The 25,898-nt window shown below is 37.1% G+C and overlaps 1 protein-coding gene across 3 annotated transcripts in view; it reads right to left on the bottom strand.

Moving 5' to 3' along the window:
• The window catches only part of NRG1 (neuregulin 1), a 1,014,779-nt gene that overhangs the window by 125,069 nt on the left and 863,812 nt on the right, over positions 1-25,898 (bottom strand). The window contains exons 4-5 of one of the 3 annotated variants that reach the window (XM_070044598.1): positions 21,059-21,109; positions 18,702-18,752 (exon numbers count right to left, since the gene is read on the bottom strand). The exons of the other annotated variants lie outside the window; for them this stretch is intronic. Coding sequence (XP_069900699.1) covers positions 18,702-18,752; positions 21,059-21,109 — 102 coding nt within the window. The remainder of the gene's footprint in view (positions 1-18,701; positions 18,753-21,058; positions 21,110-25,898) is intronic. 3 annotated transcript variants of the gene reach the window in all.

Genomic DNA, 25,898 nt, shown 5'->3' with positions numbered 1-25,898 from the left:
AAAAATATCTTATGATTTGACCTCCCATTCAGAACTTCCTGTCATAAATCAGATTTGTTTAAGAATGACTTGTTTCTTTTCTCTCTATCTCTGAAATTATGTGGAGTGAAAGGATGTAGCCTTAATGCAAAGATGAACTGTAATCTCAAGAATAGTTAGATTTCAATTTTTTCATTGACTATTGGAGCTGGAACAGCCCTCACCCAGGAATTTTACCTTATACAAGAAGGAAAAAAACAAAACAAAACAAAAACCAGTCTCCGAAGATAAAAATAATCTGCCTGGAGCACCAAAATTAATTTCAAAGTCAAGACTGGAATTCAGGGCTATTGCTTCTCCTCTTTCAACTCATTTCTACAAAGGGAAGCTCTTTAGTTATGTACTAACCATGTAGATATCCTTGAGTTACTGCCAGACAGTGGATGGTTTAGATTTTCTATCATTACCGCCACGGGTTATCTCTATAGAAACATCTCACTTTGACCTTTTACTGCAACTGTTTCTACTTGGAAGTTTAATCTATATAATGCTCCCATGACCACTTTTGGTCACAATTCTACTGAATATTCAGACCCTTTTTCTGGAGGTTATTAAGAAACGAATATTCATATTTAGACTCATTCAACAGCATTTCATCATTAAGGGGACACACAGAATGTGGGCTCTAATTGCTTACATGAGAAGGTCCAGAATAAAGAACCTAGAGATTATCATACTAAGTGAAGTAAGTCAGACAGAGAAAGACAAACATACGACATCACTTGTATGTGGAATCTAAAAAGATGATACAAAGGAACTTATTTACAAAACAGAGATAGACTTACAGACGTGGAAAACAAACTTATGGTTACCAAAGGGGAAAGTGGGGGAGGGATAAATCAGGAGTTTGGGATTAACATACACACACTACTATATATAAAACGGATAATCAACAAGGACCTACTGTATAGCACAGGGAACTCTACTCAATATTCTGTAATAACCTACAGGGGAAAAGAATCTGAAAAAGAATGGATATATGTATACGTATAACTGAACCACTTTGCTGTACACCTGAAACTAACACAGCATTGTAAATCAACTATACTCCAACATAAAAGAAAAATTAAACTAAAAAAAAGAAGGTATAGAATAAAGAAACTTTAGTGAATGGAAGGGAGCTTCTCCTCAGGAAAGAAGACTGTCACTGCAAAATAGGGATCAGCCCAGTATTACTGCGATGAATGATTCAAACATATACAATATCAAATGTTGTCAATATCTGAGAATTGGTGAGCCAGGCTCACATCCTCTTTTAATCTGGAGAATTAGAAGTCTGGGACACAGGAAGGAGTGACTGTCAGGAAAAGGAAAAGGAAGGCTTCTGATGACTGAGTCATACTCTGAAATACGATGACTAGAAAATGCCAGGTCCAAATATGAAGACTTATTCCAGAGAAACCTATATTCTATTTGTTGACATAATCCATCACCTATATATTATTTTAAATAATATAATAAGACATATACCTCATGCATGCTGGAATATTTGGAGGCAAGATGCATTCACATATGCAACTTACTTGAAATTGCATCAAAAATAAAAAGCTGATTGATAGATAAATGGATACACATTTGATAAAGCAAATATGGCGACTGTTAACCTGTAAAATCTAGAGATTGGGCATACATTGCTTACAAGTCATTCAACTTTTCTGTGTGTTTCAAAATTTCATAATGAAACGCTAGAAAAAGTTTAAAGAGACTTTTTCATGGCTGTTTCTGACTACCATATATGTAGTATGTTCCGATGCCATACCAAACCAAATAATCTACCAATTCCACATTCGGTAACCTGCACTCAATTATTCTCCCTCCTCCACTGCACGCCGCCTCCCCACCCACCTTCCCCCACCACACTTACTTTAAGATGAATTCCAAAATTATATCAAGAATATAAGATTCACCATAATTTGAATCATTGTCTAATGACAATGGAGTATCTTTATACGACAAACCATTAGCTGCTGCAGAAAATCTAAGAGCTTTTCCTGACCCCACCTCCCAGACCATTCATTTATTGAGAAGGGATTTTTTTTTTTTAATGTGATACTTCACTCACTAGGGATTGGAACATCTATGAATAACATGAATAGGGAAATTGTACAGTTCATTCTACTGACAAAATCAGAAAGGTTGGACAGTAAGCTTCAGTTGGTTGAGAAAAAAAAAAAAAGAATCCTTTTATTGTTAACGACACTCCCATCCTGAACATATCTTTTTCAAAGATCAACTGGTCAGTGGACACTATAAAGCCAAAGGCTCTGATGTGGAAGTTGAGTTTCTCCACTGCTGTATTTCCCACCCAGTTATGCATACACATATTTCATAAAAGTATTAAATATTTATGACACAGTACAAAGCCCCTCTAAAAGCATCTGTATTTAACTAAATCATGTCACTGACAGCAAGAGGCATGTACAGCAATTTAACCTAGCAGGAAAAGTACTTCTTTTACATCTCACTGCAATGCAGAGAGTTTCAACCATACGCTTATTTCTGTCCCCACATACTGTCTGTAAGAAGGGAAAGCTTAACTTAAGTGGTTCAAAGGGCTTTTAGACAGGCTTTTCAAATGAAACATAAATCTTTTGAAGTGTTTCTCAAAAATTCTTTCCTGAGGCTTTGCCAGGACTCTGTCACTAGAGGTCAGACAAATAACCCATCCTCAGGTTGTCTCCTTAACCCCAGGTTAAATACCTGGATTTAGCCCCATCTTTTCTTATATCACCACGTCCTTCCAAATGTTTGCCGTAGTCTATCACTGACTGATGTCAAAGGCATCCAAAAAGTACCCATGTCCAAGTGCATCCCTCTCAGTCTTCCCTTTACCCACAAAAAGACTCCAAGTTTCAAATGAGCATATCAAAAGTTAAATTGTTAACCACTCACATACCTTAATATCAAAGAATCTGTTGAGACAAGTACTAATACTTAAGCGTTTTTTAAGGTACCTAAGCATTTGGTGATGCAAAAGAACAGCAGAGAGAGAGCTCTGAAATGAAAAAAAAAAAAAAAAAGTGCAAGAGAAGGCAAAACATCTTGGCATCTTAGGCTGAGCTGCCTGTACTCGTGGAGACGGAAGCGTTCAAAATAACCTCTGGCTGGTAAAAAAAAATGTGTTGAATGGGTACAAAAGTAATTATTTTAGTGATATGTATGCTGTCAAAAAATCAGGGCTAAAGGCTTGAGCTGTCCAACTCAAAATGAAATATTACTGTTAGTCAGCCAACATACAGCAAGTGATTAGGGAATTTGCTGCTCAGCATTTAAACTAACTTCTTTCCACACTCTGGCAGGTAAAAAATGGAAAACCTCAGGATGACCTGCTTCTCAAAAGCAGATTGCAGATTTTAAAGTCGTGGTATTTTATGTAACGAAAGTAACTTACATTTCTAAAGGCCCACAAAATATGTTAATTTATCTACATATCCATCCGCCCATCCATCCAAAATAATGTTTACTAAGTGGCCGCTTATGTCCCTGGCATTGTGCTGAGGCTTATAGATTTGGTAGCAAGAAGGTAAAAGAAGTTCCACCCCATAATCTCTCTTTTCTCTGAAGTAGCAAGTGAGGTTATCTGCCGAGAGAGAAGGCATGATTCAAATTTTGAGCGTGGTAAGGTCCTAGTCACCTTGGAAAACATATGAGAAGGTTGACTGTAAAAACCAGAAGCAGGTCAGACATCGCAGCAAGAATTAGATACACATCAGTCCTTCCTTATTTATAATTCTCACTATCAGGATCCTTACTTCTCCCCTTGAGAATTATATTTTGAAAGTGCATCCAATGGAAGGAGACTTTAAAAAAGTCATTGGAGGGTATTATGCTAAGTGAAATAAGTCAGACAGATAAAGACAGATACTGTATGATATGACTTACACGTGGAACCTAAAAAATACAACAAACTAGTGACTCTAACAAAAAAGAAGCAGATTCACAGATACAGAGAACAAACTAGTGGTTACCAGTGGGGAGAGGGAAGTGGGGAGGGGCAATATAAGGGTAGGGGATTAAGAGGTACAAACTATTAGATATAAAATAAGCTACAGGGGGAATTCCCTGGTGGTCCAGTGGTTAAGACGCCGCACTTTCACTGCCGGGGCTTCAATCCCTGGTCAGGGAACTAAGAGTCCACAAGCCTCATGGTGCAGCCGAAAAAAACAAAAAAAAAAGCTACAAGGATATATTGTACAACCCAGGGGATACAGCCAATATTTTATAATAACGATAAATGGAGTGTAACCTTTAAAAACTGTGCACCACTATAGTGTACCCCTATAATTTATATAACATTATACTTCAACTATACTTCAATAAAAAATGAATTTTAAAAAGTGTCACAGATGGGCTTCCCTGGTGGCGCAGTGGTTGGGGGTCCGCCTGCCGATGCGGGGGGCGCGGGTTCGTGCCCCGGTGTGGGGGGGGGGGGTCCCGCGTGCCGCGGAGCGGCTGGGCCCGTGGGCCGTGGCCGCTGGGCCTGTGCGTCCGGAGTCTGTGCTCCGTGACGGGAGAGGCCGCGGCGGTGGGAGGCTCGCGTACCGGAGGAAAAAAAAAAAAAAAGTGTCACTGATAACATAAGAAATGATTTTTCTGTTGAGCTCTACAGGACCTGGACCCAAACAAGACTGAAGTGGGGCGAGAGAAGGAAGAGAAAAGAACACGAATAAATACGATAATGAGAAGGTTACGTTCACACACATATCACAGTCTCCACTTTGGACATATTTACTTCTCAAATCAGTGTACCTTTTTCTTTTTTTTTTAATTTATTTATCTACTTTTTCATCTTTATTGGAGTCTAATTGCTTTACAATGGTGTGTTAGTTTCTGCTTTATAACAAAGTGAATCAGTTATACATGTCATATGTTCCCATATCTCCTCCCTCCTGCATCTCCCTCCCTCCCACCTTCCCTATCCCACCCCTCCAGGTGGTCACAAAGCACTGAGCTGATCTCCCTGTGCTATGCGGCTGCTTCCCGCTAGCTATCTACCTTACGTTTGAGTGTACCTTTTCCTGATGCGATCCACTTAGTTATGCTGTGTGGCTGAACTCCGGCCACGATGAAACCAACCTATTCAAATGATGTTGCCGGTAAGTCCATGAATCAAAGAACTTTAACCTACTACACACCGTAATGCCCCTCTATTGTATACTGATTCTAATATGAACAAGATGAGGGAAGAAGACATGCCATAAACCCAGAGATCAGCAGGAAAGTTTACTTTCTCTCTTTCAAGTATTAATTGGAAGAAATTAAATCAGCACTGGGAAACCTTGTGTGTTTACAGCAAGTTCAAAATTATCCATATTAAAATGAAAAGGGAAAGTTTGGTCTTTAATGACTCTTCTGCCATCGATTTCCCACATATTTTTTAAAATGTGCCTTTTCTCAGTTTTTCCAGATCCGTGCTAGGTTGATCTTATCCCTGCTGGCTTTGAGAACTTCATTCTTTCATTCACTTATTGTTTCCTAAGTGCCTAATATGCGCCAGGCCCTGCACAAGACTGAGAAAGAAAGAGGGAAGGAGGCTGCAGTGGTTCCTGCTTCCAAGGTGTTACATAAGGGACTTCATTTTCCTAATCCCACTCTGGCACGAATGCAAATACTGCAGAAGTGAGAGTCCATAGTCTTAGAATAGATTCTATTTGTGTGATAGACACACTGTAGAGTGATTAAAGAAAAAAAGAGAGAGAGAGCCCAGCAAGAAATGCTTTTTGTTGTATATGCATGTCTAGGTTTCTCAGATTTTCCTTCACTTAGGATCCAGTTACGAAAACATTTACTTCTGAGAGCGTTCTGTTTTGACGAGTGATGGAAGAAGAATGCAGAAATTCATTTCCAGAAGGGACCATGTCCAGGCAAGAGGCCTTTAGAAGTACCGGACAATAGGAGGCAGAAAAACCTAATCCATCTATTTCCATTCTCAGAAACTATCAAAACAAAACACCCATCAAAACAGACTGGGCTATAGTAGAAATCTGATGGTGGGTTGATTTTTTTTTACAGTTCTTTAAAAAGTTTTTTCCTTGACTGTTTTTGGCGGGTGGACTAAAATTAAAATATATATATATTAATACATTTTATTATCTTTTTGATGAAGACTTCTTATTTACTGGTGACGCCAATGCACAGTTTTAAATTTAGTTACCCAAATTTCCTGAATTATTAAGGAAACATTTTAAATGCATAGAAATTCTGACATTTCTAAATATAAACATCAAAAAGAAAAAAGTATATTACATACATACAGATTCAGATCTGAAGATTTGATTCAATAATTGGTTGCTTGTAGAAGCTAGTTTAATCAATAAAGAAGGTCAACGTGATTGAAAGAAAGAAGTATTAAACATTTTGACTAACATTAGTTCTGGTAACTACCTAGGTTCTGCAAAATCACTGACGTGGAAAGACTAAAGATGACCAAATAAGCTTTACTATTAAAGTTATAAGTTATCATCCTCATAAATATATGAGCTGTTCAAATACGAATTGATGGTAATTAAAGAAACCAACAATAAAATGATCAGAATTAATAACTTTTATCAAATTAGAAACATGATTTTTCCTTTTTTCAATTAATTCTGATGAAAATATACAGAGCAATCCACTTATTCAACATCTAAATCAATTTGAATTTTTTATCCTTACAACATAATTTTAATGCTGAACACTGTCATTCTGTGAATTTCCGATAATGGTATTGCATATCCAATGAAGAAAAGGATATATATTGGGGTAGAACTTTCTTATTTTATATTAACATTGAAGGTGCATTTGAAAGAACATTGCTGAAACAGTTTTTACTTTTTAAAAATGGTGTCCCTTGTTTAAGTGCTAATATCCCTTATGCTCAAAAATAAAACATTAATTTTTAATTCTATAAGTAACACGTGAAAGTTAAAAGTATGACGTATATTTCTTACTTTGCTCTTAACATATTAACATAGCATTTCCCCTTCTTCATTTCCAATCCAACAAAGTGTTATACCGTCGAGATACCTGGAGCATCAGGTATTATCTTTAACCAACATCTCATCTCCTTATTGCTCTTAAGGACAAGTGTACACACACCCAAAAAGTCAGTGAATTCTGTGCAAACTAAAAGAGGTTCTTAAAATGAGGAGCAAATTAGATCTAATTACGGGTGATGGGAGTTTCGAAAGGTCCTAGATTAACATTACAAGCACTTTCCATGGTAAATTAAGCATGCAGTTTAGTCAGCAAAGATATTTTTATATATCTTGTTTATGTCTACTATAAACATCATAAGCATTCCTTTAGCATTTAACCCAGTGATTAATACATCTATGATGGCGTCAGGTTCTAATTAGTGAGTAACTGCCTGCAAATATTTCCACAACTGTTCATCTCCCAACTCTTTTACCCTGACTAACAGAGACATGCTTACCAAAGTCTAAGGGTTCATGTAGTTACAGGAAACCAAATGCATTATTTATAAGGATGCACAGCCTAGAAAGTTCGGCTATGCCGCTTACCCTAGCAGTAGTAGGCTCTAAGCTATTGGCAACAGGAAGCTTGCCAGTGCATTAGAAAATGGGATTGAAGGGATCCCTGCCAAATAAAATAGCTAAGTAATAACAAACGTTAAAGAAGAGCCTTGGGGGTTGGTGGGAGTCCTGAGCTCACCGCTGAAGCACAGTTCAGATCACCAAGCTTTTGCAGTCAATGCAGAAAGAATAATACTAATTAATTCTCTGTGTCTTATCTTTCTTGAGTGCTTGCTTTTTAATTAGCTATACATTGTTTTTTATGAATGTTACTATAGTATCTGTATACAAATGAGAAAATTACAATGGCTATAAAATAGGTATGGTGCACAGTATCAGATTTCAAGTGTAGGTAGAATTAATTCTGTATTTGTACTGTCCACCCTGTTTATCAATCCGTAATCACTGTTTCAGTGATTCTGGACAAATCAGTATTTTTTTCCCCTTTGATTTCAAAGAAAAAGAAACCTGCCACAAAAAAAGCCATAATTTCTTATTCTTTCTGTGTTCAAAACTGATATATTGCTTCAGAGATACCTGTCATGACTTTAAGTAGATTTTGAGATAGTGCCATTCAAGTTTCATTTTCTGTTTAATCATGGTCAGCAACTTGGAATTTACACCACAGTGCAACAAAAGGCTGCCGGCTTCAAATGTTAACAGCAGCAGGGGATGAGAATGCCATCTTGCCTGCGGGGGGGAAAACCCTAAAAACGGACAAAATAAGTCAATCTAAACACACACACACACACACACACACACACACACACACACAACTTACTGTAGGAACTGTTAAAAGCAAATAACCTTCCATATCAATCTGACATTGAAACAAAAAGCTATGGTTTTCATTCTGCATCTCAAAATTGATCTGAAAATTACCATCAAAATCAAGGATGAAGTAGTTGAGGCTACGTATCACATATTTACGCTTATTCTTTTCTTGAATAACCTTATTCTTCTCTTGAATTTAATATTTAATGCATATACCTGTTTATGTGGAGGAGGGGAGGCTCATGGTATTCCTTCTAAATGATCCAAGTACCTAACAAATATAATTTGTTACCAAAAACTCTCTAGTTTTAACGCCTTTTATCGTGGTAAATGGGCATACATGTTTCTGTACCTTGCTCAGGAACCTGGATTCATAGAACTGATTTGGTCCAAGTGATAAAAGTAGCCAAGTGGTAAAAGTAGTTGCAATGATCACATGGCCTTAGAGACGTATGATAGAGGTCACAAGGGGAACTCTCCGAAGGTTTTTCTTTCACCCTCTCCCTCTACTATCAGTGCGTATAAAGAACACAGGACATGGGGTCAGAGAAGCTGGCGTGGAACTTGTTATATAGCCTTGACAAATACTGAATTATCTGAGCCTCTCAGTTACCTCACCTATCTAATGGGACAAATAATATCTATTCTCAGATGAAAGTACCTGACACATGGTAGGTGCCCAGTAAAAGACATTGTTACACTTCATTATTACTTTTTTAATGATAATAAAAGAAAAATCAACCTTATTAGCGCCACGGCATTCCCTTACTCCCAACCGGGTGACTCTTCCGCACCACAGGGAGAACAGCGGCCAACCAGTTAATATGTAGATTTTCATATAATTTGCAATAATCCCATCTAAGGTGAAACACAGTCTTATACATCACCATGTAAACAAGTATTTATCATAAAATGAAGAAACCTTCAAGATATAAAATCCAGAAATAAATTTAAAGTAGAGGTGTATGGAGTGTGAAATGCTTCTCAAAATGTTAAAAGCTCTAATAAATATGATTTAAGCCAATGTGAATTTTTTCAACTTTGATTTTTAAATATTTAAATACATTTTTCATGATTGAAGGTTTAGGTGGTTTTCCTATAATTACACATATGTACAACTTTTAGAAATCATAATAATCTAAATAAAAAAAAATCATCTCACTATTAACGTTCATATCCGTTTAATAAATACTTCCTGGGAACCAGCATATTGGTGTGTTATAGGAATGGAAACACAAACCAAAATTCCTTCCTTCAAGACCTTATATGCTGGTTTGGGAAGTGATGCACATATCTGTGACAATTGTTAAGTGGCAAGTTTGTCATCTGAAGAGCTAGGAAATCACCAAGAGAGTATGGCTGGGCCTTGGAAGATAATCTAACATCTGGGTATAACAAATCATAGAGTTTGCTTTTATTCTTTGATTAGACAAAGACTTTTTTTTTTTTTAACAACTTCAGAGCAACATTTTACTAGAATATACCCAAGTCTTCACTTCTTCTAAAAAGGTGGGAGAGTATGACATTCTTAAAATTATTGAGACTATAGCTGACCCTATTCTTCATGAAGACTCTCTCCACCAGAAGCCTCTATTAGACTTAATTCTGAATGCACTTTTTACCCAAAAGGTCACAGCCAACATTCTAGAAACTTGAAGAAAAAAAAAAAAAACAAGCAGAAAATTTTACCATAATACTAGTTTCTGTGTGTATATATGTAGTGGATGTGACGTTTCATTTCTATTTTTGCACTAAGCTTAACAGTTTTGAATCTCAGTTCCCTTTACCTGCAATGTAAAAACATTTTTAAAGGTTCGAATAAACCGCCTATGTGTGCTTGAGTCACCTATTTCCTTCCTAAAGCTTATCTTGCTTTCACACAGCACAGGTTCCAGATGCGCAGGCTCAGCAGCCACGGTTCACGGGCGCAGCTGCTCCGCGGCATGTGAGATCCTCCCGTACCGGGGCACGAACCCGTGTCCCCTGCATCGGCAGGCGGACTCTCAACCACTGCGCCACCAGGGAAGCACTGTTTCCTGATTCTTTTGAAGCTGTCTGCGCATCAGCTCTAGAGGACTGTGTTGGTTTTGCCTGTCTGGCCCTTTCCCCCTGTTTAGGTGCAGAACCCTCCTCTCTGTAATGAACCCACACCATGCAGTTCCCATGGGGCTGAGCCTAGCTGCCTCACTGACCCAAACACACATAGCGGTGGAGATCTGTCCCAGTCCCTGCCCAGCTGGAGTCATTACTCTCCCTGGATACAAAATTATTTTAGGGGTAAGCATATGATGCAAGCAGAGCCAATCAGATTGTTTCTAAAAATTTGCTGTTTGGATAAGAAGTGGACTTTCTCTTCTTTTTAGATTATGAGCCCCAAGGGGATAGAGGCTTCAAGATACCGGCAGCTATCCCCCTATCAGACAGAGGGAACCCACTAAGAACAAAGCTAGCATTTGTAGAGAAGCAAAGCATACAGACTAAGAAATCTTCGTATTATATCATGTGAGCTTCTGGATCAAACGGGGCCAGTTTTATAAGCCAATATACTCCCTTTATATTTAATCTCTTTGGAGTTGAATTTCTATCACCTGCAGTTGAGAAACTCCTAATTGAATCACCATCCATATTTCTTATTTTACTGATTTACCATGTTCCTCTACCTTATTCCTTCCTTTTGAGGGGCGAGGGGGGCCTGTTTCCTATAGCATCCAGGGTCTTTTAATAATAGATGGGCCTCTATTCCCATCTTCCTATTCCTCAGATCCCTAGATAACTTGAAAAAAAATGAAGAATGAAGAAATCCACCAAGTTCATCATTTATTTTGGTAAGTAAATTTATCAAAATCCTGCTGGCTCTGTTTTCCTAGATGCTTTCCTTGTATATGTCTCTCTGTCTCTAATCTCTTCAACATTTAAACAATTTTTACATTTTGTATATATAATCCACCTCACTGCTCTATTCCTAATGATGAAAAACACTTACTGTAGTTTTAATACTTCTCTAAAAACAAGAAAAATAAAGACTTCCCTCTTGCAGCTGATATACAAAAAGATGGAAGATGTTTTTTAATGTTAAACGGAATATTCCAGTAAAAAGACCCCAAAAGAATAAAATACAGAGAAATAATTGCTCTAGGGCTGATAATTTTCTACTACTGAGTTTAGCTATCATACAAATAATATCTAGGATTTACAGTATTACGTGATAGGTTAAATAGTAATCAGCCTGGAATAAGATCATGCCTCTACCCCAAACATCAACTACCACTGAGGAATATTTCCGTTTGTTGAAGATCTGATGCCTATTAGCACACTGGCTCTAAGATGATTCCCACCTCTGTAAAGAGCATGTTTTGAAGTAGATAAATTTCAAACTAACAAAGCCAAAGAGCAAGTCACTGAAATGATTCTAGACCATTTTCTCCTCCTTTTATAGTATTAAACCTTTGAATTTTTTTTTTTTTTTTTTTTTTTGCAGTACGCGGGCCCCTCACTGCTGTGGCCTCTCCCGTTGCGGAGCACAGGCTCCGGACGCGCAGGCTCAGCGGCCATGGCTCACGGGCCCAGCCGCTCCGCGGCATGTGGGATCCTCCCGGACCGGGGCACGAACCCGCGTCCTCTGCATCGGCAGGCGGACTCTCAACCACTGCGCCACCAGGGAAGCCCAAATCTTTGAATTTTGTTGCTATTAACTAAGGGTTCTCCTGTCCATTTCATTACACCTTGTAGACTGTGGAGAGTATTTCACTTAAAAGCTGACGGCCTTTTTTTTTTTTTTTTAAAGAAGCCCTCTTCTTTCTTTCTTTCTTTTTTTTAAGAAGCTCAAGCTGCACGGATGGACCTAGAGACCGTCATACTGAGTGAAGTAAGTCAGGAAGAAAAAGACAAACGTCATATGATATTGCTTACATGTGGAATCTAAAAAAACGGTACAAATGAACTCATCTACAAAACGGAAATAGAGTTACAGATGTAGAAAATAAACTTATGGTTACCAAGGGGTAAGTGGGGGGGAGGGATAAATTGGAAGATTGGGATTGACATATACACACTACTATATATAAAATAGATAACTAATAAGGACCTACTGTATAGCGCTCAATACTACTCAATACTCTGTAATGGCCTGTATGGGAAAAAAAATCAAAAAAGAGTGGATATATGTATATGTATAACAGACTCACTTTGCTGTACACCTGAAACTAACATGACATTGTAAATCAACTATAACCCAATAAAAATTAAAAAAAATTTAAACCACTAAAAAAAAAAAAAGGAAGCTCAAGCTAGTTGCATGGATCCTGTAAGACTTTGTAATTAAAAAAAATATATGATTGAAATCAGAAGATTCAGGCTTAAATTTCTGTTCTACCACCTATGTATGTAGTTTTTGAATTTGGACATGTCAGAAATTTCTGAGTCTCACATCCCTCAACTGACAAATGGGATGAAATCTAGGTCACAGGATTACTGTGTGAATAAATGACTCAATATATGAAAATATACCCTGTAAAATATACAGTAGGATACAAATATCAGTTATTTATATATACATAGCACACACACATATTTGTCTGGGTCAAGAGAATAATTTTGGAAAAGGTTAATCTCAACTGGATACAAAAGGTTAAGGATGATTTAGTTATAAGCTTGATCAAAGGTTTTCTCTTACCCAGTAGTGGAATGCAATGATAGACACTGAATGCCTTTAGAAAGGCAGAACTGAAGAATTACATTACAGTTGCAGGGAGTACTGTAAAGGAAAATGTAAGACACATTCACATACAAAATGAGTGAACTAAGCATGAAGGTGATATGAATGACTGTGACATACAAGCCCCTACTCTTGCTTCAAGTCAGCTTATTGTCCTAAAAATCTGTAACTAACTCTCTAGGCAATCAGAAAATGGAAGTAATACCAGTTGGGCAATCGCCACTTAAAATTTTTCTTTTATTGCTATAGGATGCATGGCAATTTGTCTGTCATTCTCCACAAGAGACAGAGCCACCACACCCTTGAAAAGACCGTGTTTATAGAAATCTGGAAACACAATTTGCATTCAATTAGAAGTAGCTGTCTAACGGTGACAGGATAGAGTTCATATTTTGCCACCAATAAAGATCTGAAATAGGAATGCCATTTTTCCAGCTGAAAGTCATTTAGGAAAGGTCTGGACAGTTCTGTCTACATTTAGAGTAGGTCAGTCAGTTACAGCTGAGGATGGAAGCAAGAACAGTAACTCTGAACTTCACCAGTGGACCAGCAGACCTGGTCCAATCTAATCAATACATAGCACAGCGCTATTCCCAGGGGAACATGCTGTATCTGATTATAACAAATGTCTCTGCAGACAAAAGACATTTTTTTCCTTCAGCTAGCTCTTTTAGTTGCCAAATTAAAGATTCAATTGTTCATTTCAATCAGAAATTTCAAAGAGGACTTCTTGGATAAGTTCCTTTCAAATGCAGTCTTAGCTGAGAATATATAATATTTTGGAAAAGACAGTGATTTCTTGGCATACAACTTTCAGCACCACCATTTAGACTGAAAATCATCAACTCCTTTCCTCCTCCAACAATAAGGATATTTTCTTATGTTGCTCAAATAAAATGGTAGGACTCCCTTGATTTCCATTTTCTTCAAAGACACACACATTTTTCAGGTACTGGCTCTCTTCTGTCTATAGAGGAGACCATCTAAAGCAAGCCTGTGCTAAATGATTCGTTTTCTCATATTAGGCTTCTCAATATAGTTTGAGATAAACAAGGTTATACAGACAGAAACTGAGTCTTAAGGACATTAAATAAATTGCCTAAGAACACACAGTAATTAACAGCACTAGTATTTAGACTTAAGGACATGAGTCCATCTGACGTCTGTGTTCTTTTCATTCCCCCCCACCACCTGTGGTCCCATCACGCTTTGATGGGTAACATAAAGATTATATGGGCTCAGCTGGTTCAAAGCAATGCATTGACCTTAATCTGCCACACATACACCCAATCCACTTTGTATCAGAGACTACTTTTCCACCCATTCACAGAATCTCATTCCTCTTCATATTAAAGGCTTTTTTTGTTTTGAGGCAACAAAACCTCATGCATTACGGCAGGCTAGCATACTGCCTGGGTTTGAATCCTGCTTGTGGGACTTTAGACAAAATACATCAGTTTCATCATTTGAAAAATGGAAGACGGTTTTATGGGAACCATGACTCAGCATCCATGGAAATCACCTTGTGCAGTGCCTGGCACAAAGTGAGCCTTCAATAAAGATTTGCTATTACTACTGTTATTATTTGAAACATATATTTCAATTATTTAAGACTGTTTTCCAGAAACTTCTCTTTATTTTCTTTCCTATTACTATTCATTAGACTTCCCGTTTTTGTTTCTCTCATTTTTATATTAAATTGGAATGGATGGGGCTTAATTCAGTGAAGTGGTTGGTAAAACAATTGTATTTTTTACAGCATTTGACAAAATTGTCTGCAAAATGGGGTCACCAGCAGCTGGCAATTCAGACGGAAATCATTATGGTTTGTTTGTTCTAAACAATCCATTTACTTTTTTGCTGATGCTGTGTAAAGGAGGAACAAGACAGTCCTACTAACTGTTTTATAAATTTCAAGTTCTTTTCTACAACCTGTCACGTGTAATAGGACACTCACTTAGCAAATTACTTATATGTTTTAAGTCACAGACGCCTCATTTACAAAAGAGTAAAATAAAATAAAGGAAAATAATGCTAATCTTTACCAGGAGATTATTATAAGAAACTTAAAAAAAAAATTATAAATTAACAACTCTAAAAAGAGTGAAAGTATAATGCAAATTCCCAAATTCAAAAAGGAAGTAGTTAAAATTTGCCTTACAAAAGGAAGGATTAGTAACTTTGCTATTTCACCAATATTTATAAAATGCTAGGAAAAATAAATAGAAAGAGGGCAAAAATGATACAGCGTTTGTAGATGAAACATAAATCTCTTAAAATCTCCAGTCAAGAATGATTTCTGAGTCGTTACAGTGATTTTAAAAAAATTATTTAAAAATTTTTAGATTAGAAAAATATTATTCAAAATTTCTGACTAGCATTTCATGACATGGGAAAAACACTTATGGTTCATTAAATAGATAGAAGGTGGAGAAGTAAAAAGCCAGAAGGAAGAATACTGATTCGAAGAAAGTATACTAAAATACTAGCAATAGTATTTTGGATAGGTAGGTAGGCAATTTTAATTTTCTTCTTTGCGTTTTTTTTTCTACTCCAATATGAGTTACAGAGGCGAAAAGGAGAACTTGAAGGGCTGACGTGATCAGGGAAGGATACCACAGAAGACACCCGGCATACCGGACAGGGTTCTGAGCAGGGCCATGAACATGAACTACCACTGATAAACGCTCCCAAGATTTACCCAGAGGTGAGATGCTCTCAGAACCAGCACTGACAGTTAAGGGGACGTTTCCCTATAAAGGTGTGCACACTTGTACCGAAAGAACTGAAAAGTAGTAAGGCTCCCTCACCCTTTTTTAACACCAACGCCCAAAGCACACCAAATCTTTCTAATACACAACAGGTTTGCTGAATCCATACTACTTCAGAAAGGGTTTTCAAAATTCACTTTACAAAAAACACCAATGTCAACAGTTCAAAGAATGGAGGCCACACACACATGATTACATTGTAATAGCACAGGTTGCTTTTCACATACGGGGATTTACACGTCTCCTTCCTGGCTGAAACACAGTGAAAAGAAACCTATTCAGGGCTGATTATTTCTGACCCATGTGAACTTATCCAAGGCCTTTGACTCTTTTATATATTTTGAATTTTTAAGTCCAGTTTATTGCGATTGCTGGTTCCTCAAGTTTCAGCTCCAGCCTTTACTAAGCTGTGTTTCCATCACAGCTCTGCTCCAGTGCAGAATTCCCCTGAATGCAGCCTTTGGATGAGCTGAGTACCTCATGCTGCTCTCACTGTTCTCACCAGGACTAGACTTAGGATCCTGCCACTATTGGTTTCTATTTCCAAAGTACAGAGTATATTTTCACGAGATTAAAAAATGTATTCATACTAACACAACATTGTAGAGCAACTACACTCCAATAAAATTAATTTTAAAAAACTGGCCAAATCATAGAGTCTATTTAAATATCTTATTTCCATGGAAAACAGGGTAAATAAATAAACCAAAGCTTTATAAACGGAAGCAAATATTGTATTGTACCCTATACTCTGAGTTGGTGGAGAAAAACGTTTTTCAAGTCTCTTGTAGTAATAATATGTGAGTGAACTTATCAAAATTGATGACACGCACACTCCATGCATGAAGTATCTCACTCTTTCAGGGACATGATTAAATTTCATCTCCTGGAACACTGGGAAGGTGAGGGCATGAATCTTTCAGTGGTGTACAAAGGGATGATCGCTTATTTCCTGAATTTTTCTTCCTCTTCCAGTTACGATTTGGCACAGGGATTATAGAAGTTGTGTCTCTTTTATTACATGTTTACTTACTTCTGGGACAAAACAAAGCTGTGCTCTTAAGTTATCACACATAGAATTCAACCGTAGAGAAAAAATAAAAAGTATTCATCAATCAATTCAGCAGTATTTACTGAGAGCCCACCATGAGTGGGGAGTGATGTATGGTACACTGAAATATTTTAACATAAAGGTACACAAAACCTTCGTTCTTACTTTTAAAACTTTACCAAATACAAGGAACGAATTCTGCTGAGAGTTAGAGATCAGAGTCAGATTTCAAAATTATTTCTCTCTCAACAGTAGTATTGCAGTGAATAGAAATGTAAACTGAGAGATTCATTTCAGTTCCCTAAGTATTTCTTCCATTCCCAAACTACTCGGTTATGTTTAAGGATCGCCTCCATTGCCCCATTAATGATAGCATGAAGGGTTCCAATTACAAGAGTTTCCATAACTTTCTTCAGTGAATCATGCAGGGGAGAAATTATTCCCAGACAAAAGGCCAGAAAGAAAACCCTAGTATTTGCTTTTATATAATAAACACTCAAAAATAGAAAACAAAGCTCATCATGATTCCTCAATGCTGGTTAGCTAAAATCTACATAATTATACTAATCTTTTTGTAAGTAGAATTAAATAACAAATATCCAAAGTCCCCAGAAGGGATTATCATTTTGGAGTATGTAATGAGTGTCCTTAAGGGAAGCCGATCTAGTCCTAGCATTTCATTTCCTGTTGATCTTACTAGATTGTTGCCATCAGTGCAGTTAAATGATGCTTTATCTAGCTAAAGTATAGCCAAAACATCATCCTTCATGCAATAAAAAAATATGTGTACCTTGTTTCGTTACAGCCTGGGTACCACCAACCCAAAGAGAATGGTTTTAGAACCAAACTGGATATTTAAACAGACTGGGAAAACTACTGAAGTTGCCAAAAGTAAATACTTTCTTTTCAAGTATTTTCTACCATGCTGATAGCCAAAGGAAATTGTTCATTAAACGCACTCTCCAGGCTGGAACAGAATAATTGGGAATATCTATGTATTGAAGAGCTTATCAAACTGAGCATGAGTTTTAAATAAAGAGCTAAAATCAGGGAGAGAAAGACTGGAGTTATAAGTTTTACTTTCAAGGCCTGATAAATTCCCCTGTTGCATATCAAAATTTAATTCTACGCTATTCACAATTTGTCAGTATCAAAACTATTTTTACTAGTCCTTGCTAACTTCTTAAGTTCCCCTGACACGGCACAAAGCACCAATCAATCTAACAGTTGTGGACCTCCATAAACACAAAGCGCATTTCACATTGAACACAGGAAAACGAATCTGAGATCTTGCCTAGGGACTTGCTTTCAAACATTTTCATAATTAGTCACTTGCTATAGAATTTGAATTGAGGGCATCTATGTACAGTTTCCTTACTCCATCACAGCAGACTTTATATGAGAACTGAGGTGCTTTGGAATAGAGGCCCCAAACAGCTGAGTATCTATCATGCCTTAGGCAGTTGCTAAAGGCATCAAGACACACTTAAAAAAGAAAAGAAAAGAAACAACCCACAATGTTCTCTATTGCTCACCCAGAACTAGGCCTCAGAGGCTACGTGGCTATTTTCCAATATTTGAAGACATTACATTATCCTAAAACTACTACATATGTGGTATCTTTTAATATCCATATGTATCTCAGGGGGAGGGGATATCTGGTCGACCCCAACCATAGCAGGAGGTCATTTCTATTCCAAACAGCAAATACCATCCTGTTCCCAAACTCGATTCCCCATCCCTCAATAAGGGCAGGGGTGAGACATGAACATAATCTTTGGAAGCAGATAATTGTCTTGGGTTAAAAACTAGTGAACAGAATATATAAATATACTTACATGAAGAAGTATTTGCTCCTTCTGTTGATACTGATATTCTAATGGGAGACTCTATAAAACATAAAAGTGGAATGAAGCTTTATTGAGTCATGCCACTTGGATTCTTAAATAAGAAATTTTGCCAGGCTTGGGTATCATCTAGAAAAAGAGGCCTAGAAAATGGTGCAACAGAAAAGCTGAAAGCATCTCAAAGTCAAAGGGAGATATATGCAATATTCAAAGACCACAAAGGAATGTTTCTGTAGGCCAGACCCAAAGACTTTAGAAAGAGATGCAAAAGGGGCTGGTCCATCTGCAAAGATACCCCCAACACACCAACTGCTGGTCCATTTCCTAAAACCACTACTCTGAACAGATCCACACTCCAGGTGAGACAGATAATTCCTTCTCTTAGGTTGGTCTTGATTTTAAGAAACATGAAACCAAAGAGAACAATCCCCATTTTCAGAGAGAGAATGAAAGGCAACTTTCATGCTTAGAGGGGGAAAAAAAAAGAAGAAGAAAAAGGACAATATTTTCAGGCGAATTGCTCTGCATAAACATCTTGGCCAAACGTGGTGCTGACTAAAGTCCATGCAAGTCCACTAGAGCAATTACTTCAGGATTGAATAAAACGTGCTAAATAAAAACATAATACAATCACGGGGGAGGTACAGTAGCATGACTCTCTTAGGTAGCAAGGATAAAGGAAGGAAAGCCAGTACTTAAGTAAAGCAGAGCATAAAACATACCTCATGCAGAAAAAAAGCATGGGACCTAAGGGTTTTTATGAGTAAGAAATAAGAACAACTCAGTATCAAAGAAGGATGCTTCGCAACCAGAAATTCAGCAACCAGAAAGTTATAAAGACTCAAGTCATATCAGAAAGTACTAGTTACAGTCACTCCAAATTCCCAAGGCAAGCACCCCATGAATTTAAAAGCTCAGGTTTGTAACAGCATCTACTCGGGTTGGATAATGAAGTCCTTACATTAAAGAAATGCCAGAGTGAAAGGTGAGGAAATTCTGAAACTCTATATTTTTTTTTTCTTTTTCTCTCCCTCTCTCCCTTCTCTCTCTTTTTTTCTCTTTCTATTACTCAGAAAAGTAAGATTCTCTTACACTCCAGGATCATTCCACCTTACAACACACATACTTCCATCTCAGTAATGACAAATTAATATGCCCTCAATACGGCCAAAGAGGTCTAGGACATAGAGAAAGTTAGCTTTTATGATTTTGTACAATGGCTTTGAAGGTAAGAGGCCAAACTGGGGAAGGTAAGCTAGAAAATGGCTGTGTTAGATCACATGGCCTCCAAGAGCTTCAACAAGGTAGAGGCCATAATGAAAAAAAAAAAAAATCAATGAAGCCAAAGCATTAACTATCGGGTAATGAAAAGAATACTGAGCTTGAAGTATCTGCTCTCCCACTTGCTGAGATACATGACTCAACATTTCTACTGCTTCAGTTTTCTGATCTGTAAAATGAAGAAAAATACTGCCTTGTTTCACAGATCTGTGTGATTACCAAATGATACGTAAAAATCTTTGTAAACTGTGAAGTATCATGCGAAAAACAAGTTATCATCAAACCTCTGAAGTGAGTTCTGAATCTAGGTCTCCAAAAACTTGTTCCCAACTAAATGTTTATTTTTAAATATTCTAAGGTTCTGTTAACTATGGAACTGCAGAGGTTAGTAAGAAAAACACTTAAATTCACAGTAGCTGAATTACATTCACAGCTAGTGGAGAAATCAACGAATTAGGGTTATACATGTGTTTAGTAGGGTTGGGTTTTAAGTAGTGAATATATATGCTCAGACCACAACTGCTATCAGCAAATATGATAGGCAAGTGACAAACAAACAAAAACAAACCAAAAAAAGACCCCAAAACAAACAAAAAAAGCAACAGCATTTTAAAAAGTCAGGCCTATAACTGTGTTTTTGTTCAAGTTTAGTGACCCACAACTGATCATTAAGAGCCCAAAGGTCAGAGGTCAGACACTGATACATTATCCAGGAATAAACTCTGATGGATGAATGAGGGCAGAGACAGCTAAGAGAAGCACCTAGAAAGATATAAAAACTGAAGTTACAACCCAGACGTCTCCTTTCCTGGTCTAACGTCACTAAGTTGTATCTAGGTTTCTTTTTCCCATGCATGCCTCTTGGGTCCAAGTTCAGACACACAGCAAAAACCGGACTCTTTTAAGTAAAATCCAAAAAAGCAGACTGAGCTGGAGAAAAATACTGGAGCAGAAAACAAGAGCAGCTGAAATGTGGATGCAGAAGGGGTTCTGATTAGTAGAAGGAACAGCCAGCTGTGATGCCTGTCGTTCTGGTTAGTAAAACTTGACGAGCTTATTTTCCTTACCTGAAGACACATACGCTGTCTCAGTTGAGGCTGGCATGCCAGTGATGATCTCTGCAAAAAAGAAAAGGTGATAGGACATTATGATGTACAGTCAGGAGGCTGGGAGCCAGTTCCACAGCCTTCCTTCAAATAAAAAATGTGTGTAAAGGAAGAAAGTACTGCAAGGGAACGATGAAAGCCCAGGCCTCATACATACAGAGAGCGAGAAACGCAAAAAAAAAAGACTATCCGGATAAGTAGTTCTTCTTACTTGGGCAAAGAGCATGAGATGGGCTGTGACAGAATAATTAGGAAGAATTCCCTGCCCCCACTGGGGTCAGTGAAGAAGAATACATAGCAAAGGGCTCCTCTTCAGAAAGGAAGACGGAAATGGCAGAACCAAGAAAAATCAAAGCTGGAAGAGCAAAACTGTGGTCAAAATTTTAAAATATTAGATCTTTGGAGAATTACATTTCTGTCCAAACCAAAAGCAAGTCATGTTTCCAGTCGGGATTGATGAAAAACATCAAGTTCTGGTATCAAATGCTACATAAAATTGCCAGTGGTAATCAAGATGGGTGTCTCATCATTTCAGCTACTCGGAGCAGGGCACAGAGCAAGCAGGCAGCTCCCAACTCAAGGAAATGCAGAATGAACCTGTACACTTCCGGATGCACTGTTATCATGGGAATTGTGACGGTACTGTTCAAACTCTGACTTGTTTTCTTACTGCCTTTATGAGGGAATAAAGGATGAATACATTGTCTAATTCTGTATTCATCCAGTCCTTCCGAAAAGGGCTTCAGTTCGTTAGAATCTAATGTTCTCAGTGAGGCAAAGGTTTATTGGACGTAGAGATGCAATGGTGGATATTATTCAACTTTCACTGTGTGTATAATTATTGTCAAATGATTTACTATTTATTAACCAGGACAAAAAGAGAAGTTGAATCTGTTGTGATGTATATATTACGAAAGTTACTAGATCCTACTAAAATCCTAAGTATGTCATATATTATCATTTTATGTTGGAATTAATAGTCTGTTAATCATGGAGTTGGAAATGTTCACGATCAGTATAATCACCTTTAAATACAGTTATGACCACTTAGGGCTTCCATGATAGAACTAGTCTAGTAGGTAAGATGAATTAATTTAAGTGGCAATGTTTCTTCAAGCTGAGAGGCTCTAGGCATAAATGGTTTAGTGGAATTGGAAAAAAAAGTGGCATGTGAGATTCAGCAGGATGTTTAAGAATAAACATCAAGTTAAATATGAGTATATATAAACATGAGAAATATATCTTTAGTAAGACCAGTTTGTGTTTTTTCTCATGCAATTTAAATATGGATGGCCCTCTCTAATGAAGCATTAGGAAGACAAACCATTCAAGGTGCAAGATTATTATCAAGCCACCAGTCACCTATATTGGCTCTTACGCCCATAAAAACGGGATCCAGTGAAAAGAATCAGCATGTGAGGGTGTATGATGTCCTCGGGACCTTCACAAGCAGCAGGCATTAAAGAAGATATTCTGAGTTGGTGTTATGCCGTATCTGTTTCTGAAGTGGCTACAACTAGCTTTCTTCTTATGGGCTGTAGAAAATGATAACGGTTTTTCTTCGGGGAAAAGTTAAACAGATAGAAACATTTCTATCAAAGATTCACAGCATTTGTCTTTCTCTGTGAGTAGCTAGAAGAAGATCCAAGTTTCCAAGCAAGTACCCACATTGGGGGAGATGCTTTCTCATTCTGTTCACGGGACTCATCAATGACACAACAGCCAGACTGAAGTAAGAAGCTCAGGGTCATAAGAACTGGGCAAAAATCCCCATCCTGGTATGAGTATCAAGACTCTTTCCACATTTATTTAGTTTCTTTTTTATCTGGTAAGCGGGCCTCACACTGTTGCGGCCTCTCCCACTGCGGAGCACAGGCTCTGGACGCGCAGGCTTAGCAGCCATGGCTCACGGGCCCAGCCGCTCCACCGCATGTGGGATCTTCCCGGACCGGGGCACGAACCTGTGTCCCCTGCATCAGCAGGCGGACTCTCAACCACTGCGCCACCAGGGAAGCCCTCACATTTATTTTTGACAAACTAAGTAGTCCCCTGTGACCTTCCAAAAAATAAACAAAACAAAAACCCCAGAATCAGAGCTATTCTATCTTCAGCATTAAAGATCTCAATGGGAAGAAAGGTTAACCATAACATTTCCTTGTTTCATTGAATGATACATACATAAAAATACCAGAACAGGAGGTTAGTACAAATATGTATCTACATGTAGACAACTTAAAATAACCTCCCTTTCTAAAATTAGAGTTTATCCTGGAGACCTTATAAATATCTTTAATGATTATGGTTCAAATAAAAAACTTTTGAATTATCTTGGGGGTAATACAAGCTCAGAACTTGTATACTTCTATACTAAAAGAATCTTGCTAATAAGAAAAGTTAATCTTTTTGATTAAAACCACTCAGCAAACATTTTTACGTGTTTTGGGTAGAATTCATAGATTGAGAAAACAACCTTTTGTTATAAGGGTGACTGAAAATAATTTTGTTACAATTACAGATTTTAAAAAAATTATCAAGTCCTGAAATCTCCTTGATGTTTATTTAAGCAACACATCGTTCCCCTTAGTAATTTGGTATATTAAATTTGTTAATTTATAAAGGACACCCCCTTCATTACTGCAAATTAATAGGGATTTAGAATCATCAAGAATTGAATACAGCTGAGCAATTTATGCTGAGTAGGCAAGGAAACATGGAACATCAGTATATTTGTAATGTTCGAGTGTTTTAATAAACTGGATCTGTTCTCAAGAAAAAGTGGCAGTGTCTGAAAAATAACACCTTCTGGAAAGGAATGTTTCTAATTATTATGTATGCATGGCTTGTTTGAAATTTCATCATGAGCACAATATACTAAACATAACTATTTAGCAAAATACACATAAACAAATACAAGTATACATATATCTGTGTGAATTTAAATATCCAATTGTGTGACTCTTTATTATTCTAAAATCACAGGTCATTATTGTGCCTTCAAAAATTGTGATCAAGTCATTTTTTTAAAGATTTAAGACGGGCATCCTTATTAGCACTGGTAAAAACGATTTTGAGCATCTGAATCCTTGCTCATAATCAGAGCTTAGTCTTAAGCAACTGAGAAATTGTGAAATTAACAAATGGTGCAGAGGCAGGATGGATACCATGCATTGAAAAGACAGCTCTTTTCCACTCATATTACTCTTCCTTATTACACTTCATGAGAATCCTACATAATGCAACATACATGGAGACTACTATACAAACTATAAAACACATTTTATGTGCTTCTTAGTGTAACTATAGGTTGTTCACCAATATCATGGCATTTCTAACAACACTGTCAATGTGGGTTACCCCCATGAGCTAATTTTTTAAAGGGCCAATTGATATATTAATCAAATTTTGTGGAAATATTTTTTTCTGCTCATCTAAAATGAAACAGCTCTTTTATTGCTAGGAGCCCAATTGCTCCTATGGGATCTTGGATCTCACTCAAATGATTTTTCTCCTGATTAAAACAAGAAAACCCAGTAGAAGATATGATTGATTAGTTGTATATTCTCCTGTATTAATCTTTTAAAAGACAGCAGTACTTAATTAATTTGAAAACCAGTTACGTCTATTATTCTCTTCCCTAATCTGCTGCCCAGGAGTTTTTACAGAGCTTCTTAGCGAAGAATTAATGACTAAATTAAGGTTTCCTCTATAAAGACCAAGCCAAATAAGATACAAATTAAAATCAACGTACAGTGTATGATCTGTGTGAACATGGTGTATGTGGCCTTTTAAACTACTATATTTGAATTCATGAAAGGAATCCACCTGTAATCCATCACGTAATGATGATTGCCTAGGAGATCCTGTTTTGTACGAAAACTCAATTGGACTTTGGTAGACTGACATAATCCCAGGAGGCATCAGCAGAATGCATAGGTTTATATCTGTCTGCTGTATGACAAGTTCTTTTTTCTAAATAAGGTAGGGATTAAAAGGCATTGGAAAGGACCAAAAACATATAAATTTCTAAAATGCTTAACAATTAACCTATATGTACATTCTTTTCTAAATGCTTGAAGATATTGGAAATATGGTCATTGCTTCACCCAAGCATATAATGAGTCGAGGGGAAATTCGCAGTTTTTTCGTATTATTTCATTTATATCTAGCTGTTAATCTCAGCAGATCTAAACAATGGATTTCACTGCAGGAAGTTTATAAGATTAGATGGAAGATTTTCATGATCTGTGCTAATTTTATTCTAATAGTTCTCCGGCTGTCATAATGGGATTAAAGATAGTGTCAAACAGCAAGCTCATCTTGCTAAATTTTTCTTTTTTTCCTAAGGAGAAAAGAAAACACAGTCTTCCATGCATGTTTCCTTCTAACTCCTGCCATCCCTCTTAGAATCTTGTCCTAAAGTATGAACATCTAAGTGCCAGGAAGGCACCTGTGTGAGAATTTAAGTAAATCACAAGAAATCCTTTGCATAGAATGAAATTAGGATAATTAGCTCACAGCCACATACCAGGATCTTTCATCAAGGCAACCTATATAGAAATTATCAAACTGTAGTTACGTACTTATCGGAGAAATGAGTTAGACCACACAAAATAAACAAAATGACTAATATTTCATAGATAATATAATTAAAATCTCAAGGGGAGTTCTACATAATATAATATTTTGGCAACATGTTCTTATTTTTAAGTCTTTTTTTTTCTAGGACACCCCTCCCCCATACTGGGGGTGGGGGGATTCTTGAGAATTCTACTCTCTTAGCCCAAGTCAATGGTAAATACAC

The sequence above is a fragment of the Globicephala melas genome, chromosome 21 (assembly GCF_963455315.2).
Source record: "Globicephala melas chromosome 21, mGloMel1.2, whole genome shotgun sequence".
Lineage (NCBI taxonomy): Eukaryota > Metazoa > Chordata > Mammalia > Artiodactyla > Delphinidae > Globicephala > Globicephala melas.
This window is presented reverse-complemented; position numbering and strand designations above follow the sequence as displayed.